Source organism: Micromys minutus (genome assembly GCF_963924665.1).
Source record: "Micromys minutus genome assembly, chromosome: 14".
NCBI classification, from domain to species: Eukaryota; Metazoa; Chordata; class Mammalia; order Rodentia; family Muridae; genus Micromys; species Micromys minutus.
This window is the reverse complement of record NC_137983.1, coordinates 34,078,982-34,097,820: the sequence shown is the minus strand read 5'-3', so window position 1 is coordinate 34,097,820 and position 18,839 is coordinate 34,078,982. Positions and strand designations below refer to the sequence as shown.

General features: G+C 41.2%; 1 protein-coding gene across 1 annotated transcript in view; it reads left to right on the top strand.

Moving 5' to 3' along the window:
* Positions 1–18,576, top strand: part of LOC308429950 (low-density lipoprotein receptor-related protein 1-like) — a gene marked incomplete at both ends in the record, with an annotated part of 48,681 nt that extends 30,105 nt beyond the window's left edge. The window contains 15 exons of the mRNA XM_080928998.1: positions 2,931–3,060; positions 3,244–3,428; positions 4,197–4,383; positions 5,256–5,474; positions 5,866–6,049; positions 7,340–7,541; positions 7,630–7,794; positions 8,121–8,321; positions 9,496–10,045; positions 10,788–10,913; positions 12,831–12,941; positions 15,417–15,653; positions 16,055–16,532; positions 18,059–18,158; positions 18,547–18,576. Of these exons, the coding sequence (XP_080785124.1) occupies positions 2,931–3,060; positions 3,244–3,428; positions 4,197–4,383; positions 5,256–5,474; positions 5,866–6,049; positions 7,340–7,541; positions 7,630–7,794; positions 8,121–8,321; positions 9,496–10,045; positions 10,788–10,913; positions 12,831–12,941; positions 15,417–15,653; positions 16,055–16,532; positions 18,059–18,158; positions 18,547–18,576 (3,105 nt within the window). The remainder of the gene's footprint in view (positions 1–2,930; positions 3,061–3,243; positions 3,429–4,196; positions 4,384–5,255; positions 5,475–5,865; positions 6,050–7,339; positions 7,542–7,629; positions 7,795–8,120; positions 8,322–9,495; positions 10,046–10,787; positions 10,914–12,830; positions 12,942–15,416; positions 15,654–16,054; positions 16,533–18,058; positions 18,159–18,546) is intronic.
* Positions 18,577–18,839: the final 263 nt, after the last annotated feature.

The following is an 18,839-nucleotide window of genomic DNA, read 5'->3' as shown; positions in this document are numbered from 1 at the left end:
ATAATATTTGCTTGTAATGGACCCATATCCTCTCACACATTAAATCTTTAGGTTACTAATATCAGATAATGCAATGTTCATGTTGAGGAAATAGTTGCCACATGGTATTGTTTTGGGGGCAAGAACAGGACCAGTAATAATCTGTGCATGCATGGCAAAGATTTGATCTTCAAAAATATCTTTAAATCTACTGGTAAGCAAGATTGCTAACTGTAGTTCTCAGTCACTACAGTGACCCACGCTTTCTGTTTGGAAATTCGGAAAAATGTAGAGGCAAGGAAGCGACCCATAGGTGCATCAGGGTGTTACCAGGACACTGCAGAAAGCCAAGCTTTTAAGAAGCACTTGTCTTGCAGGAGGGCTCCAAGGATTAGAAAATGACCACCATGGTTTGAGTAGCCATCAAAAGCTGGGCTCTGGAAATGGACAGATTTGTCCCCATCTCCTTTTGATTGTGACCAGGAAGCTTCCTGGCGCTCAGAACTGTTCATGATGCTTCCAGATGCTCACAGCTGGCACATGACCTTAGTGTTCAATGACCAGGAATGCATCTAAAGCAGCAGTTTTCAACCTTCCTAATGCTGCTGTGACCCTTTAATCTTCATGTTGTGGTGACCCTAACCATAAGATTATTTCTGATGCTACTTCATAACTGTAATTTTGCTACTGTTCTTAATCATAATGTAAATCATCCATGTTTTCTGATGGTTTTAGGTGACTCCTGTGAAAGGGTCACTGAACCCCAACCCCAAAGGGGTCATGACCCATAGGTTGAGAGCCACTAGTTTAGGGGCTATAAGATGAGCAGGTGCATAGATGGGCCCTCCACCTAAATACTCAAGTCAGAGGAAATGCAAAAGATACTGTCAATTTTAATTTGCTGGAGCATGCATTCATTGTGGAAAAAAGAGTTCTATATTTATTTCTATATTAGATTCCTTTGCTTCTGTTATCCAGGTGAAATGAAGACTTCCCAACTGGTCATTCTCTTACACTTCATTTACTTTCTGTTTGTTCACAAAACAGTTTATCTGCATATCTCACCTGGCAGGCCACTTCTTATGAGCAGAGATACCTACCCTTAGGTATGCTCAGTGTGGTTGCAGCTTGCATGCACAGGTGGGAGTACAGGGCAGCCTTACGAAGCATAACAACCTGAGCAGGAGTTCAGATTCAACCATTTGAGATTGGCACTCCTCAGTCATGGCAGGTGTGCAAGTGACAGGGTCAGCGCTAATGGTCTTGTTGCCATCCTTTAAGGTGAAATGCCATATTCTCTAAAATCGTGGTCTACCACAAGATGAGGCTAAGCATAATTCATGTCCTCTCCAGGAATGACGAGTTTCTTCCCTGGAGGCAAGATGACATAGAAAGTCATGTCCCAAGACAGAGGGAACATGCCAGGCATGAAACAAGACACAAAGAGCTTGTGAAAGCTACCTTTCTCCTTGATGAGGACATAAACCTGAGCCTCAACCTTCTATGGGACTGAATGGAGCCTGGGTTGACCATGAACATGTCTCAGATCCTCGCAATTCAGACCAGAGCCCCCAGGATTTCTCCCTGCCTCAGATTTCTCTAGACTCTTGTAGAATGCCTTAATGTTTGTCACCACAGGACAAATTTTTACCTATATCCCAGTAACTCACATACATCTCTCTTCTTCAACATGCCTCTGTTCACCACCGTGCCATAGCTAGAATGGGGGTTCTCCAGGTATGAGGTGGGTGCTGAAATGTAAATGTTCATAGCATCTAGCAGTCTCTGCACCTATTTCACACATAGCTCAGTATCATGATGCTCAGGCACATAGAGAACAAAGCCCATGATGACTGGAATCTTCTCTCCTTGATAGTCAAACTAAGCAAGCAACCCCTGGATCTTCAACTCTACTAGTTTAGGTAGCCATCTTCCAGTCCTGGACACATCTCTCGTTCACACATACCATTACATGCTCTACACCAATCAATTTAGCCCATAATAATAAGTGCTCTCTAGTCTGGGGCATGAGGCTGTCATTAGCTGCCACCACCATGTAGGGGGAAAGGGTCTGTTGTGATCTTCTTAACATAACTGCATGACCAGGACAGTCAGTCTGTGTGGGCACAGTGTTTGGCAGCAGGGCTATATAACTCCTCATAAGGTGTGTTGATGACAATACCCTGAGCTAGTGCCTCTGGAGCATTGTCAATCTTTTTATACTTCTTTAACTAGCCCACCTCCCTCTGATAGAATGTTGATGGTGTCAAGATAACCTATAACCTCACAGTGGTCCACAGTGAATGGTACCCACATTCAAATGGAGTTTACCATGCACATGGGTTTGCTTGAACTCCAGTGACAGAGGCTAGCACAAGAAGGCTGATGCTGGGACCTTCAGCCAGTCAAGAGAGTCAAGCTGGTGCCAAGAGTGCTGAAGCCAAGTGTCACTTGCAGTAGGGTGGCAGTAGTTGTTGTAGTAGTCAGGGACCCAGACAGAGTACTAGGCATTGAAAGACAGCATGCCTCCCTCATGTTTTGCACATGGCAATGAAATAAGGTCTTCTAAGCACAATCGGAAAGAAGCACATATGAATTCACAGAGACCGAGGCAGTATGCAAAGGCCCTGCATGTGTCTGCATCAGTTGGTGTCCTAGAGCTGAAAGGAGAAGGGGACACACTCACAACCACAACCCAGACATTATCTCCAATTGATAACACTTACAAATGAAAATTTACTTTTCTTCAAGGTAGACTTACTATGTAGACAAACTACTCTTAAGGGTAGAACACATATCCAGCTACTACAAGAGACTGTCATAATTTTTGTCCCTACTGACATCCTTGCAGAAGGGACCTAAAAGTAGTCTCCTAACCCAGAGCCTTCTCTAACTCTGCAAACTCCTTCCTTAGATGGATTAGAGGCCACTGACTGTCACTGTCTCCTCAGGACTGTGGCCTCAAGATTACCTCATGTGGCCCAAAGCAGTGGGCTTGTGGCAGTGGAGACCAGTGTGTGCCTGACTTCTGGTACTGTGATGGACAGAGAGACTGCAGAGATGGCAGTGACGAGACTGGATGTAAGTGCAGGGTATCCTCACTGAGGCAGAAGGCGAGGGCTTCCATGAAAATGCCACAGAACCAGGAGCCTACCCTCTTCTATCACTGGATGGGTCTTGGTTGCAGATAAAGGAGCTCTGTAGAGGAGGGATGCTGGGGGATGGTTGTAAAACTCTGGTAGAAAGCTATCCCCTCTCTGACAGGTACTCCAAAGAAGTGCCAGAATTCCGAATTCCAGTGTGCTACTGGTGCCTGCCTCAACTTCAGCATGGTGTGTGACGGGCGAGAGGATTGTGCAGATGGTTCAGATGAGGGTGAAGAGTGTTCCTCATCAGTGTGCAGCCCAGGGCTATGTTACCACTCTTGCTACCCATCTCCAACTGGGCCGGTGAGTTGCTGAAGCTACTGTGTATTCTCTATTAGCCACATACATGCTCTGAGAAAAGTCAGTAGTGCACTTGTTCAGGTTGTCCTCAGTGGCACCTTGATCTCAAAGATATATACATAGTAGAACTGTCTTGAGTGCCTATCCAGGATCTGAGCCTCATTGGCTCCCCTGAGGCCTGTTTAACCTCTTTATATTGTATCTCCTGTTACAATGATGAAAATTACTCCCGTGGCTCTTCCCATCTCTGCTGTGATCTGTGGGAAAAAGTCACATGGTGTAAAAGATCTAAATTTCTACGTAGGTCAGGAAAATGACAGTATGAAGTTTTCTTCCATATAGATATTTGAAACCTGCCCTGCTCTTAAGTTAAGAACTGGCTATATTAAGGCAGTATTACTCAGCAGCATGCAAGGAACTCTATTCTCATAGTTGAGTGAAAGAAAGTGTTCTGATATTTGGTCACACCAGCTCTCCGTTGGCAGATGACCAATTCAATTAGCTTCACATGCTTTTCAAACTCTCATGAATGCAGCAGAGGCTCTGGTATCCTGAGCTGAACCTAGCCATTGGTACTCTTGTCTAGTTATAGATAGAAGGGTAAAGAGTACTGCAAGGTTGATGAAGCAAAAAGAAAGGACTATTCAGAACAAAGAGTTTTAGTTGTCAAAATGGAATGTTTCACCATGCAAATCACATATGAAGATCAAAGCCCTTTTATCAGTGATGTTCTGTCTTCAGAATATGCTGCTGGTTTTTCTTATTTTTCAGGTATGTGTTTGTGCACCAGGTTTTGAGCTGGAGAGCAGTGGTCAAATCTGTCAGGATATAAATGAGTGCCAACAGCCATCTGGTCAACCTTGCAGTCAGACCTGTATCAATACTGAGGGCTCATATATCTGTGCCTGTCACCCTGGCTACTTGCTGGGCCCTGATGGCCATACGTGTAAAGCAACAGGTAACCTGGATCTGGGACTATCTTCTAAGTCATGGGTCATGAGCTTTGAATCCCTAACTCTGTGACTACAGGTCACCCCAACTTCTCAAACATTTCTTTCCCTGCCCATCTGCCCCAATATTTCCCTCCCAATCAGCCTAATGTCTATCAACTAATGTGTGGATAAACAAAATGTATATACACAATGGCATTTACCTAGTCATTAAAAAAATGAAATTATGTCACATGCAGGAAAATGAGTGGAGCTGGAGATTGTGTTAAGTGAAATAAGCCAGACTCAAGAAGACCAATATTGTAGTTTTCTCTTCTATTCAGAATCTAGATTTAAATATGAATAGATGCATGGAATGAAAGTTAAAGGGTGACTATGGGTGGGACAAAGAATGAAAGGGAGGGGAAATAAGAGAGAATAATAGAAGGAAGAAAGATAAAACATTACTTATTTTCTCTTATCTGTGGAATGTGTGCACGTGCCTGTGTGACATGAGAATGTAATTGAGACTACTTGAAGAAAGGAAGTGGACCAACATTGCAGAAAATGGTAGTGGAGGGAGAGAGTAGATGTGAGCAAGGTACACTGATGTGTCTAGTACAATGTCACAGTGACATTCACTATTTGGTCCACTAAATAAGAAAATAAAAACGATGTTATTTTTTATTTAAGCTAATAATTTTTGTACTCTATATACCTTTAAGATGTTGTTATTACTGTAACCACTACTATAAAACACTTTTTCCATATGAGTTAATCAGCAGTCTGGCCTTGGCAACAATAAGCCCCAAACTGTGTCATAGTCTTTCATTAAGCCTGTGCTGATCTTCACTATACAAACTCCTTTATGGTCACATTGAAAGCCATTTCTCTTGGGCAGGTGCCGAGCCAATCTTGCTTGCTTCAATTGAGTTTAACCTATTCCTTTCTGGACTGAGAAGCTTGAAAGAGGATATCCTGGCAACAGCAGACAAGAACCTGGTTATTTACTCTGTGGACTATGACTTAGTGGATCAGAAAATCTTCTGGGCAGATCCCAATGCAGAGAGTATAAGGTGGACAAGTATGGCCACGAAGAAGGATGGGATGGTGGTCCGAGGTATGCACCTCTGGGAAGCTCTTATTAAATCCATTTAATATAACGCAGAACATAAACAATATGATGAGGGGCAGCTAATATCAACCTGGGTTTGGTTCTGTCTCTTCAACTGAAAGAGACCAAGGCTTGCTAGTTAATAAGAAATAGAAAAACACACCTGTTCTCATCTCAGTGGACATAAGTTCTACCAAGCTGCGAGCCACTGACCACTGCCTTAATGATGAATTTCCTCTACAATAGTATTTTGGGACATATTAATAGTTTTCTGTGCTGGATATGCACATAGCAGTTGGGAAATGAATGAATATGGTATACAAGGCTAGAGTCGCTTGACTTAAGCCTACTGGAGTTACAGTTTAGCAGAAGCATACCTATTGAATGGTTTCTTTAGGGATAAAGCCAGACTGTATAGGAGTTGACTGGATTGGAAGAAATCTCTACTGGACTGATGGGAAAGCTGGCCAGATTTTGGCAATTCAGTTAACTGCTCTTGAGAGAGGAAGATCTGAGTACACAGTTGTCTTAGATGATGACCTGATTCAGCCGCAGTCTTTGGCTTTGGATCCCTTAAATGGGTGAGTTGGGTGTCAAAACACATGGTTAAGAACCTCAAGCTCTTTATTCCTCTAGAGTTCTACTTTAATGCTTGTGTTAGCTTAGTTTAGAATAAGTGAATTGAAAACATGTCTGGTTTTAGATCTAATACTGAGTTGGTATCAACCCAACTTTAGGGAAAATTCAAAGTGCAATTCACAGTGTGGTCAACTAGTAGTTCTTAAGGCAAACAATGGACTCCTCAAATGCATTTATGGTTTTTAAAGAGCAGATTAGGAGATAAGTAAGGATAATTAATTTATGATCAGCCAGATTTGAGTGAAGCTTGAATGATTCCATTTAGTCTTTTTTAAAATATATATATATATAATTTTATAATTTAAAAAATGAGTGTGTATTGTGCTGTGTGCATGTGTGTTTGCATGCACATGTTCCAGTGCCATGGCACATGTGTGGAAGTCACAGGTTAGCTTATAAGAGATGGTTCTCCCTTCCTAGCAACTGAACTCACATTGTCAGGCTTCAAGGCAAGAAATGCTCCCGTTGTCCCAACCCGCCAGCCCAAAGGCACACAAGTTAACTTAACACTCCCATTCTGTCACTGGTATGGCTATGTGAATAATAAATATAAGGAAAAGATACAGGAAATCTAGGGATCAATGGTAACCCACATTTCATATCGTTTCTTTCTCTTTTTTTTTTTCTTTTTTTATACCTTTTTAACACATCTCAGGAATTGTCAGCACGGCTCCAGGAAACTAATAGTAGTTCTTAGAGCATTTATCAGCCATAGGCAATAATGGGGTTTCACCTGCACATCTACCCATGATAATTTAAAAAAGCTATTTTAGCCTACTTTGAATTCCTTTTTATTTTTCTTTCTCTCCCTTTCTTGTCCTCTTTCTTTCCTTCTTTCTTTTCTATCTTTTCTTTCTTTTTCCCTACCCTCTAGTTAAGGAAAGACTGGTAAGTTCCATGAATACTTTCCAGGCTGTAAACTATTGTACTTCCAAGATTCTTGTGGTAATTAATGACAATTAAACAATCACCATAAAGTTCCAAGAAAATTTCCTTTTAGTATTTCCACAATTATACTTAAGGAACTAATTAAAGTTGAGGAAAATTAATTGAGCCATAACTCAGTATTTTTCCTTTATTGCTATGATGACTGACATTGAATTCTAAGCTACTATTTTTTGGACACGTTTGGAATCTTTTTAATCTTTGTAAGTCAATGTTGTAAGAAGTTAATTAATAGACATGTTCTCCCAGGTGGTATACTACCTTAAAGTTGACTTTTATCCACACAGATTGATGTACTGGTCTGAAATTGGAGAGGAACCTCGAATAGAACAAGCTGGCATGGACGGGAATAGCCGAAAAATACTTGTCAGTCAAGGCCTTGGCCGACCAACTAGCATAGCTCTTGACCAGTTAAGTTGGAAGATATTCTGGTCTGATGAGAAATTTCACTGCATTGGCTCTGCCAACCTAGATGGTAGTGGCATTAGTGTAAGTGTCCTTTTGACATTAGGATGAGTTGAAATACCACGGGTCTTGTGTAAAACTCACCCTAGAAAGCTCATCTTCACCATTGTAGATGATACGGCTAACAGAAATCAAGAGCCCCTTTTCAGTCGCTGTGTTTGAAGATAAAGTCTTCTGGTCTGACCTTCAGACAAGAACAATACAGTACGTGGAGAAGATGACAGGCAAGAACAGGGCTGTCCTCATCAAGCGTTCTGGACAGCCTTTTGGCCTCAAGGTATGTGGAATTCTCTTTAAAATATCTCCCTGGTCCTCTTCGAAAAGGCTCTGTCTATAAGCTATCACAAATCACCAAATTTAGTGGCACCATCTACAATGATTAAGAGCATTCTTGGGGCTAAGACTGTACCTACGAGGTAAAGTGGTACAAGTTAAGCAGCCATGAGGCCCTGTGTTCAATCTTTAGCACACAGAAAAAGAGAGAAGGGAAGGAAGGTGGAAGGTGGGGGTGGGGAGGAGAAGGAACAAAGGAAAGGAGAGGACTGGTTGACTTTCTATTTGAAAGGATTTAGCACTCATCAGCCTCCAGTTCTTTTCTTTCAGATAATGCATGAAGTCCTCCAGCCCAGGTCTTCTAGTCCTTGTCTGGATATAGGGTGTTCTCACTTGTGCCTTCTGAGCCCACAAGCCAAGGGAAGTTGCCATTGTCCAGTTGGCCTCCTGCTGGCAGATGATGGAATCACCTGTGTCTCCCTCCAGGAGTCTGGGTTTGTGTTCTTGGTATTACCCACTGTTCTCACCCAGGTACTGTTCTAGAGCTTTCCTGACATGCCTAAGCTTGGGTTGTGTTCTGTTTCTGAGTGTTAAATTTCTCTACATCTAGTTGTAAATGGTGGAGGCCCTTTCTCTTGGAAAATTTTTAAAACACAACTTAATGTTTTTGTATTCACTATACATTTGGTGTTCTTGTGATACAAAATATCTTGATCTGAAAAGGGCTATGCTAACCAATATAAGGTTGCTTTAAATGCTAAAATGAAAGTGGTATCACTGAAATTTCTTTAAGACGTACTTAGCACACTGGATACAGTGAGGTTAGGAAGTAGAGAACGTGTTTGCTAAGGATTGATGAGGTCTCAGATTAGTTTCAATCTAAGCAGCTACCTGCATTCTACTCTGGGAGGAAGCTCATTTTGGGAAGGATTGTGCCTTAAATTAATAGAGGCTAAAAGTACAATCACACAAGTCCCCACCCAGAGGAACGGTCAATTCTTGGCATTGTAAAACAACAGTACAAACTTTGGGGTTGAAAATCACCTCCAGTGCCAGTGTGATATTAATTAATGAGTATTGTTTAAAGAGAAAGGACTTTAATGGGAATCATATCTTCAAAATACATGGTGCAATAGCTAACTTTTAGTCAACTTGACCCAAGCTAGAGTTATCTGAAAAGCAGGAGCCTCAACTGATGAAATATCTTGTAAGTTCCAGCTGTAGGGCATTTTCTTAATTAGTGGTTGATGGGGGATGTCCCAGCCTGTTGTGGGTGGTACCATCCCTGGGCTGGTAGTCTTGGGTTTTATAAGAAAACAGACTGAGAAAACCAGTAAGTAGCACTTATCCATGGTTTGTGCATCAGGTCCTGCTTTCATGTTCCGGACCCATTTGAGTTTTTGTCTTGACTGTTTTTATGATAAACTGTGATATAAGAGCATAAGCCAAAAAAGTTCTTTCCTCCCCAACTTGCTTTTGGTCATGGTGTTTCATCACAGCAATAATAACCCTGACTAAGACACATGGATTTCAGGAATTCTCAGTGCTAGAGGCTCCAGGAAAGGAACAAAATCAACTGCTTTTCACTTTCAGAATATAGAATGTCTGAAAATGCTAATTTAAGAATCCTAGCACCAATATTGTATTGAGATTAGAAGATTCGAGAAGACTTGATCACTGTCATCCACCTAATTTCTCCCCATAGATCTATCTGAAAAATCTGAAGACTACACCACCACAAACAACGGTACCAGAACACAGAACACTTCCCTTTACCAGTGTCAAGCAGCTGGCATTGGTAGATTACCTTGTCCAGGAAAAGGCCCTCTACCTGTCAGAGCTCAACACCAGTGACATCAGGCTACTGAGGCTGAAAGAACCAGGGATACTCTCATGGCAGAGAGTCATCTCTGTGAGGGGGACGGTGATTGACTTTGCCTTGGACTGGATGAGTGGAAACATATACTGGATCGACACAGAGAATCCCTACATCAATGTTGCTTTCTCAAATGGCCAGTATCCCATTGCTTTGCTCAGTGAAAACCTTTACCACCCAGCTTCTATTGTCCTCCACCCACCTACTGCGGTCATGTGCTTGGCGGACCTGGGTTCACAGGATGAAGGCAAACATGGCTCCAGCATTGAATGTGCCTCTATGGATGGCAGCCAGAGAAAAGTGCTATGGCAGAAATCCCAGGTGCCTGTGGGCCTGGCCTTTTCAGATTCAGGGACCCGAGTATACTGGGCTGATACTGGTAAGCAATTAATATCTGCACCTTAAATGTGAACCTTACAGATCCTGCACTGAGTAATGAAATTCTGCCCTACGATCTTCAGCTATAGTCTCAAAGAATCTGCAGATCTCCTGAATCTGCCAATAGGGCAGAGACAAATACATTTATCCCTAAGAAGCACAGAGTCATGCAGCTGTCCCTTTGTAAAATATAAGACTGAAACCTCAAAATCTACCAATGATAATACTGGGAGAATGGTTCAGTGGGGCAAGCATCTGCCTTGCAAGCATGAGGTCTAAGTTTAGATCCCAAGAACCCATGGGGCCTACCAGTACATCCCAGTTGTCCCATCATGATATTGGAGGTAGGAGCTTATGGTCCAGCTAGCCTGGTATATGAGGAAGCAAACAATAAAGAGCCTCTGCCTCAAACAAAAGGGAAAGTAAAAACCTGGCTTTGTCCACTGACCTTAAAAACATATGCTGGTGGGACACAAGCATGCTTGCACTTACATGTAAACACATGATTACATACTTGCTCATCATGTACCTACACACATGCATCATATCATATATATTATGTATGTATGTATATATAAACAAACCATTGTAAATCACTGTTATAGATATGTAAATAATGGAGAATCGATCTCAGGTCCCAAATAGTAAACAGTGTCATCCTGAAGCTGGGACAAGACATAATAAGCTTCAGGATATAGTATATTATTGAGACTAAGTGACATTAACTGACCATCTCTTCCCAGGGCAGGGACTCATACAAAGTATTCAACTTGATGGCTCAAGGTACAGAGTGGACCACCAAGGACTTAAGGGTCTTCACCTCTTTGCATGTGGTCAAGACATGATGCTGTGGACAACAGTTGATGATGGTAGGTCTCCGTTGTATATGAAATATGGTTTGCACTTACTCTTGTGACCCAAATGGTACCTGCTTCTACTTAGCAACTGCACCTAGCGTGTCTTTCTTTTAGAAGAATCACTGACTTCCCTAGACTACAGAAGATGTAGAACAATGCATCTGTGACCTGGAAGGCCTTTCACTTATTCAGTTACTCTCTGTATCCATGGTCCTGAACTGTCCTAATGATGTGACCTTTCCATACACTTCCTCACATTATAGTGAGCCTACTTCATAACTGTATTTTTGCCACTGTTATGAATTGAAATGTAATATCTGATACACAGAAAAATAAAGGCCACTACCCACAGGTTAAGAACCACTGATAAAGCTTAGGTCCTGAAATTTCTGTGTTTCATAGGATGCTCCTTCCTGCCATGTTATCGGTCTGTCACTATGATAAAGCACCTGTGGCAACAAACTTCCCAACTTGTAAGGAGGAAAGTGATTTGGACTCAGTCCACTTGTTTCAATTGCACTTGAATCTTTGGTGAGGAAGTATATCTTGGTAGATTACATGGTGGAAAATCCAGTTCCCCAATGGAGGCAAAAAGCCAAGAAAAGAAAAGAGGAAGGCCAGGGACCTAAAATTCTAACTTCCTTAGCCTTACCCCTAAGCTGGACACCAAGTCCTTAACACATGGACCCATGGGCAACCCTACTGCAGAGGGAACAGTGCCAGGAGTTGGGACTAGGTGGTATGTCCATTCTTAGTTACTAGCTGTTCCAGCTCATTGAGAAATGACAATACATGTCTTTAGTTGACAAAGGAAACATGAGGTACTGGGTGGGTTATACAACATTCTTTCTATTTTCATTTTTAACATAAGGTACTAGGTGGATTATACAACATTCTTTCTATTTTCATTTTTAAAATACCTTTTCTAATTTCTATGTTCTTTTTATGTACTTTTCTATTTTTTGTGGTCACACACAAAGATTGAGTTTCACTGTGACGTTTTTGTACATGTTTATTGTAACAATTTATTCTTAGTCAAACTCCTACAGCCTTTCCCAAAGCCCCATTCCCAATGGATTGATCCCTTCCTTCTCCAAAGCACTCCTGCACCTGCTTTCCTGACACACCAAGAGCTTTATTCCAAACTCTAATATAGCATTTTTAGGATATTCATTGTCCAAAGTCACAGTGTTCTAGTACATTAGTTTATCTATGCTAGGTTCCTGTGAATAAACTCCTAATGAGCATCCAGATTTAAGGAAACTGGAAAAAAATTAAACTTGTTTCTTTAAATTTCCAAATGTCTACTAGCCACAACAAAGCAAGTTGTCAGGTTCCACCCCAGAGGATTCAAGGTATGTGACAAGCCTTTTTCCAACCACTTCAAGATTCCTGTGACTCACAAATGACCCATTTTTAGAGATATGTTCTAGTAAATTTTGAGATATTCTTTGTTAACCACGTGCACTGAATTTAAGTACCACATGTTCTAATTGTCTGGTCCAACATCTATTACTGCTCTAGCTATAGTTTGTTGGCATGTAACTTGGACTCTGTTTATTTTTTGTGTTTGTTTGTTTGTTATTTTATGAGTCAGTGTCTCATTCTGTGCCCTAGGCTGGCCCCAGATTCACAATCTTTCTGTCTTAGCCTCTTCAGTACTGGGACTATAATTGTGTGTCACCACACATGGCTATCGTGTGACTTTGTTATGGTTAGGAAGTTTGTCATTTTAAAAAGTTCTCTTGGAACTTCTCTCTCACAGTAAAACTCAGAAAAACATGCACCTCTTCTGAAAAATATCTTTTTGCTCCATTAGATCACATGATTGAGTTAAGGTCTTCCTACTGAACGCCATCCTTTACCTAGGAAATGGTTCTGCAGTGGATTTTATTTTTGTAAACAGTTACTCACTGGCTTTTGTCTCAGCCCAGATCACCAGAGTTTGGTACAACAAAGCACAAGTGTCAGAAAACCAGTGGTTCCAAGTGGACCAGAGGATTGTAGACTTAAAAGTTTACAGTGTCCTTAGTCAACAGGGTAAGTACAACATTGCAATCTACTGAGTCCCCATGAGAGGACATCCTACTCTACCATCTCCTTGGAATGTCACTTTGTTAGGATATCCCTGTCCGAAACTCTTACTGTTCTCTTGTCTATGTGCAGTTCCCCACAGCCTGGGTCAGGCGCACTGTTGATGTCATTGCCTTTAATATTGTACCAAACATGGCTGTGGTAAATCCTCTGGGCTGGGAGTTGGCAGAAATGATGTTAGCTGTCCATGGCTATTTCTATAACACATACCGGAGCCAGCTGGCTTCTGCAGAGGGGAGGTTTCTTCTGGCTCACTGTCTTTTCAGGTTTCAGTCTCTGAATGTACCTCCTTGCTTTGGGGTCTACGGCAAGGCATATGGCAGAGAAAAATCTGTTCTCCCTGTGTCTGAAAAAGCAAAAGAGAAAGAGATTGGAGTCTATAGTCCTCTTCAGGGATGTGACTTCTATGTATAAATACCTCCCACCAAGCCGTATTTCTTCTATTCCCAATGCCTTTCAATGTTGTTGTACTGGGGTTAGACTGGGGCACTAAAGATCTCCACTATAGAATCTAGGTTCCATTTTCAGTTTTGTTCTTTTAAATTTTATTTTAATTATTTTTTTCTTTATGCAATTTCTATACTGTTTGGCTTCCAGCAGTTGGTGTTGTGTTTCCTTTCCTACCAGGGCATTATTGCTTTGTGCATGATTATGTTTGTGATCTAACCCAGCTCCTGTGAACACAGGACCTGAACGTAACATTACCACTGAGCAAACCTTCTCTGACTTGCCCCTTTCTTTATTAATTGTTTAACATAGTTTTTAAATATAGTATATTCTAATAACAGTTTTTCTCACCCAACTCCTCCTAGATCCTCCCATTTCCCTACCCACCCAAATTCACCCCCCATAAAATATAAACAAGCATCTAAAAATAGTAGTAAAAAGAAAAGAAAAAAGAAAAAGAATAGGACAAAATACACAAACAGAAAAAAGAGCCAAAGAAAAAGTACAAGAAGCTACACAGACACCAAGATGCACACATTCACATATAAAAATCAGAAACCAGAATATATAAAAACTAAACAGTACTAATATTGTTATAAGCAAAACACCCACTGGAGACTCAAGAGACACCTGGTGGTTGGTGCAGGCCTGTTACTTAATGACATTATGTCTTTGAAGCAAAAGGGAAAAGGGGGGAAGAGCTTTGAGGTATAGCTACTGGGTATTGCCTACTACACAAGGGACTTCAGGTCAAATCTTTAGCAACACACACAACTGAGCTCTGAAGTGGAGCTAGCCTTTTTCTACTCCTCCATCGTATTTACTTTGGATGTTGATTGATCCTCAAACCATCGTCTTGGGGACAGTCAAATATGATGGGTCTTAAGAGAATGCAGCCCTTTGGTTTTTGTGACAGTCAGACCCCTATGTAAGTGGGCTAGTCTGTGAAAACTGCTAGAGTCTTGGCTTGATGGGGACATAAATTTTAGACTTCTGCCAAGTGATGAATGGTTGTACGGTGTCTTAGGGTTTCTATCACAAACATCATGGCCAAGAAGCAAGTTGGTGAGGAAAGGGTTTATTCAGCTTACACTTCCACATTGCTGTTCATCAGTTCAGATGAAGTTAGGACTGGAACTCAAACAGGTCAGGAGGCAGGAGCTGATGCAGAGGCATGGAGGGATGTTACTTACTGGCTTCCTTCCCCTGGCTTGCTCAGCTTGCTTTCTTGTAGAACCCAGGTCTACCAGCCCAGGGATTGGCACCACCCACAATGAGCTGGACCCTTTTCCCTTGATCACTAGTTAAGAAAATGCCTTACAGCTGGATCTCATGGAGGCATTTCCTCAGCTGAGGCTCCTTTCTCTGTGATAACTCCAGCTTGTGTCAAGTTGACACAAAACCAGCCAGTATACACGGGTTTCGCTAAGAATGTACTTAATTCATAGAACTACAGAAGGCAGCTTTTCACCTTTGTGTAAGTTTGTCTGCATCACATACAGCTCTGTGTTCCAGTGCCTCAAATGTCTCACAAAGTAAGACCTCATTACAACTTGAAGATTTAGCCTTGAAGAATGATCTTAAATCAGAAGTGGCTCCCATAATCAGATTATAAAAGGGATAACAAACCTCACAGATTCAATGGTTTAGCTAAGAGTAGTTTTATTTCCAAGGACTTTTGTGGTTCTGTCATTTGAGTGAAGCATGCCCATGGTGTAGTCTTGAATGATTAGGAGAGCCCCTCAATTTCTCCAAAGGTGGGTCCTAGTTATATGTTTAAAGCCACACTGATATATGAAGAACTATCCATTACTCAGAGCCTAATTAACTAAAAAAAATCAAATTGAAGAGCTATACAATTTGTTGGAAATATCTGTGTCATATGCTGTTAATGTATTTGTGGAAATCTTGAAGGAAACTTTCCCAGAGCCTAATCTCACTTATTTTCGGGTTGGGAATGGGGATGATGTACAGGTAACAACAGCTGTTCCAAAGACAATGGAGGATGTAGTCATATCTGTTTACCCAATCCTGAGGGCAAGACTTGCTGGTGTCCCCGTGGGTACTGCTTGGTTGATGGCCACACATGTGTGGAAGCTGTCCAGTGCCCTCCGATGTCACAATGCTGTAAGGATGGTCAGAGGTGCATTTCCAAGGAGCAAATTTGCAATGGTCACGTTGACTGTCTGGATGGTTCTGATGAAGTGGACTGTGAGTATCTCCTACCCAGCACCCATTGTGCCTCAGAGTGCATGGCTTTTGCAAGTACCCAATTCAATACTACTTCTTAAATATTTATCATATATCTATTTATATATAGATAGATTAATTGATAGATAGATAGACAGATAGATAGATAGATATCATTGTCATGTAAGCACTGGTTTTGTTACTGGACAACATGAAATCTCTACTCCTGGGCATATAAATTGTTATGCATTCCTCTGGAAATATGCCTTTGGTTTTAGGACATAGAGCATGAGACTGAACTGTAAGACGCTGGACAGTCATTTGAACAGGTCTCAATATCACCAGCTTAAGTAGAATGGCAGTAACTACAGCACAGGAGAAGGAAGTTGGGCAAATGACTCCATCTGTCTTGGTCTTTGTAGGCTTAAATCCAGGTGACATTCATTCAACATCAATGCTTAAGAAGCCAGAAGCTTGGAAAAGGTTAATACCAGAAGCTTTCGAACTTTTCCAGGCTACTGAGTCTACCACGGGTATATATCTAGGACAAGAAGAAATGAGACATCCGGTCAGAAAAACACTAACCACTCAAATGCCTGCATCAGAGAGCAAGGTCCCAGACACCAAAGGAAGGGTGGAAACTCTTCAGTCCAAGGATTTGCAGACAGTGACACATATATCCTGTAGCCAAGACTTCTGCAATGGGAATGGGATCTGCATAATGGAAGGAAAGCTGAGAAGATGTCGCTGCCTGGTGGAGTATGGTGGAGAGTTCTGCCAAGAAGCACTCCGTGGCCCTGTCACTGGCTATGTAGCCCTGGGCGGAGCCATTGCTTTAGCAGCTACTCTGGCAGTTTGGGGGCTGTTTCTGTGTTCCAGAAGAGAACGCAAATTCAAAAGGTGAGTTACTCCGAGTGTCTTCATGAGAGAATTACACTTCAATTACTCATCTTGAGATGAGTAGGGTGGAAGGACTAAGTCTATTCTAGGAATTTATTTTCTGAGGAATGATTTGGATAAGGCACTTGTTAAACAACAAGGGGAAATAGTAATTGAGTTGATCTCCTTGAAACGAAAGGTGTGCGAGACAGTGATGGGGGTGAGGCACTTACTTGCAAGGGTAAAATCTGCTTTAAGGCCAGTCAGTGGTGAAGCTGCAGGAATGAAAGGAGGAGATTCCCCATCTATGATGCAATAGGTCAGCACCTGGGACTCCAGGAATGTTTGTTAGGAGGCTATTGATTTGCCGGGGTGCCAGGTTGGCTGTCCCAGACAGCATGAATGCATGTTCTCGAAAAGTATTAGCAGCTGGTTGTGTTTTGATGTTTCCCTCCTTGGCTGGTAGATGGTGGACAACTTCCTTTCCCCTTCACAATGTCTTCCTGCTCTTTTGTGTGTGCACGCCCTCTTCTTAGGGAGACAGTCCTGTTTTCATGGGTTCTTGTTTTGGACTCATGAACTTAATTGCCTCCTTGGAGACCCTACCTATCATTAATATTCCATTAATTTGGGTGCATCAGTGGGGCACAACTTAGCCCACACCCAGATGTGAAATTCAGGAATAATGTAAAGAATCTACACTGTTTTGTCCAAGAGCAAGAAAGTTATTAAAGAAGATACTCCTGCTGTTACAAGACAGAGAGTGGGAAGGCATGTTTGAAGAATTATAAAGGTGCTTGTTCTGTCTTCCATTCACAGACCAAAGGATAGGCAGGAGTATGAACATGTCCAAGCAAATGCCAGTTAATGCAGCCATGTTTTTTTTGTTTTTTTTTGTTTTGTTTTGTTTTGTTTTTTTGGCTTTTCTACTTTGCTGCCCCTTACCTAACCTTGAAGTTACTTCTCATTGACTGGTCACTGGGTTTCCTTCAGGGGAGAAACAATACTATATTTTCCCAGTAACAAATAACAATTGGCTCAACTATCATCTGTTTTAGATCGTTTGCTTTATTTAAGCAGATGAAAATGAAACACAGTTTCTATGTAACTAACCATGACAGTGGATAAGTAATTATATATATATATATATATGTATATATATATATATATATATATATATATATATATATATATATATGTATATATATATATATATATATATACATATATATATATATATATATGTGATTTATTTATTTTTATATTATATACATGACTATTTGCCTAGATGTATGCATTATGCATGTCTGCTATATATGTGCAATGCCCTCAAAGACCAGAAAAGACCACTGGACCATGGAACTGAAGCTCCAGGCAGTTTTGTGCCTCCACGTGGGTACTGGAAACTGGAAAAACTGAATTTAGGTCCTCTTCAAGAGCAGGAAATTAATGTTAAGAACTGAGGCATCTCTCTCCTTACTGTAATAATATTTTAATCTTGGTTTTTATGCAAACTATTATGTTGACATTGGTTTCTTTGATTGTAGAACATCATCAAAAAATTTGGACTATGATAAAGAAAATAACCAAGAAGAAGAAAATCTAATGAAGAGTGAGACTTTTGTCAATGAAGTCTATGATGAACAGGTATGCCAAGCGAGCCAGGGAGGTTTATCTGAGGGAAGGGGGTGGTAAGAAATGCTTAAAGCCTGTAGCTGTGGAAAGTCCTAAGTGAGCCAATGTGGCTGAGATTTGTACTAAACTTCCACTTACACAGTCCTTGATCATTCATTCACTCTGATTTGGAAAATCAAAATAAAATATGCACAAAATGGTAGCCTGGACATTTCAGTAATATGCACCCAGAGCTCATGATTTTTGGAGTGGGGTCGGCTGCTATTAGAATTAGAGTTACCCCCAAAAGTTAGGCATCTTACCCCCATGATCTCTACTAGCATCCTTAGTCCCACCAACTTATTGTCTTGTTTTGTACAAAGGCAGTGTGTGATCTCTAACCCCAACTCTCTTCCCACAGGAATCCTCAACCTCTTTACAAACGGAATGACCTCATTAAAAAAAAAAAAAAAAAAGCTGAACACTTAAATAAATGCTGCTTGTCCAGTTCCTTGTATACTGTCTTAACTTTCCTGACAGTTTGTGGTAAATACTGATCACTACTTCAGGTGATCCCTTCTTAAATTAGAGACTGTCGTCTGGTTTTTAGATCACATAGTGGATTGTAGAAAACTGTAGATTCGTAGATATGGTGAGAATCCAACTAGACTTCCATGTAGCTTAGGCTATGACTCAGCTCCTGGTGCTCAGCAG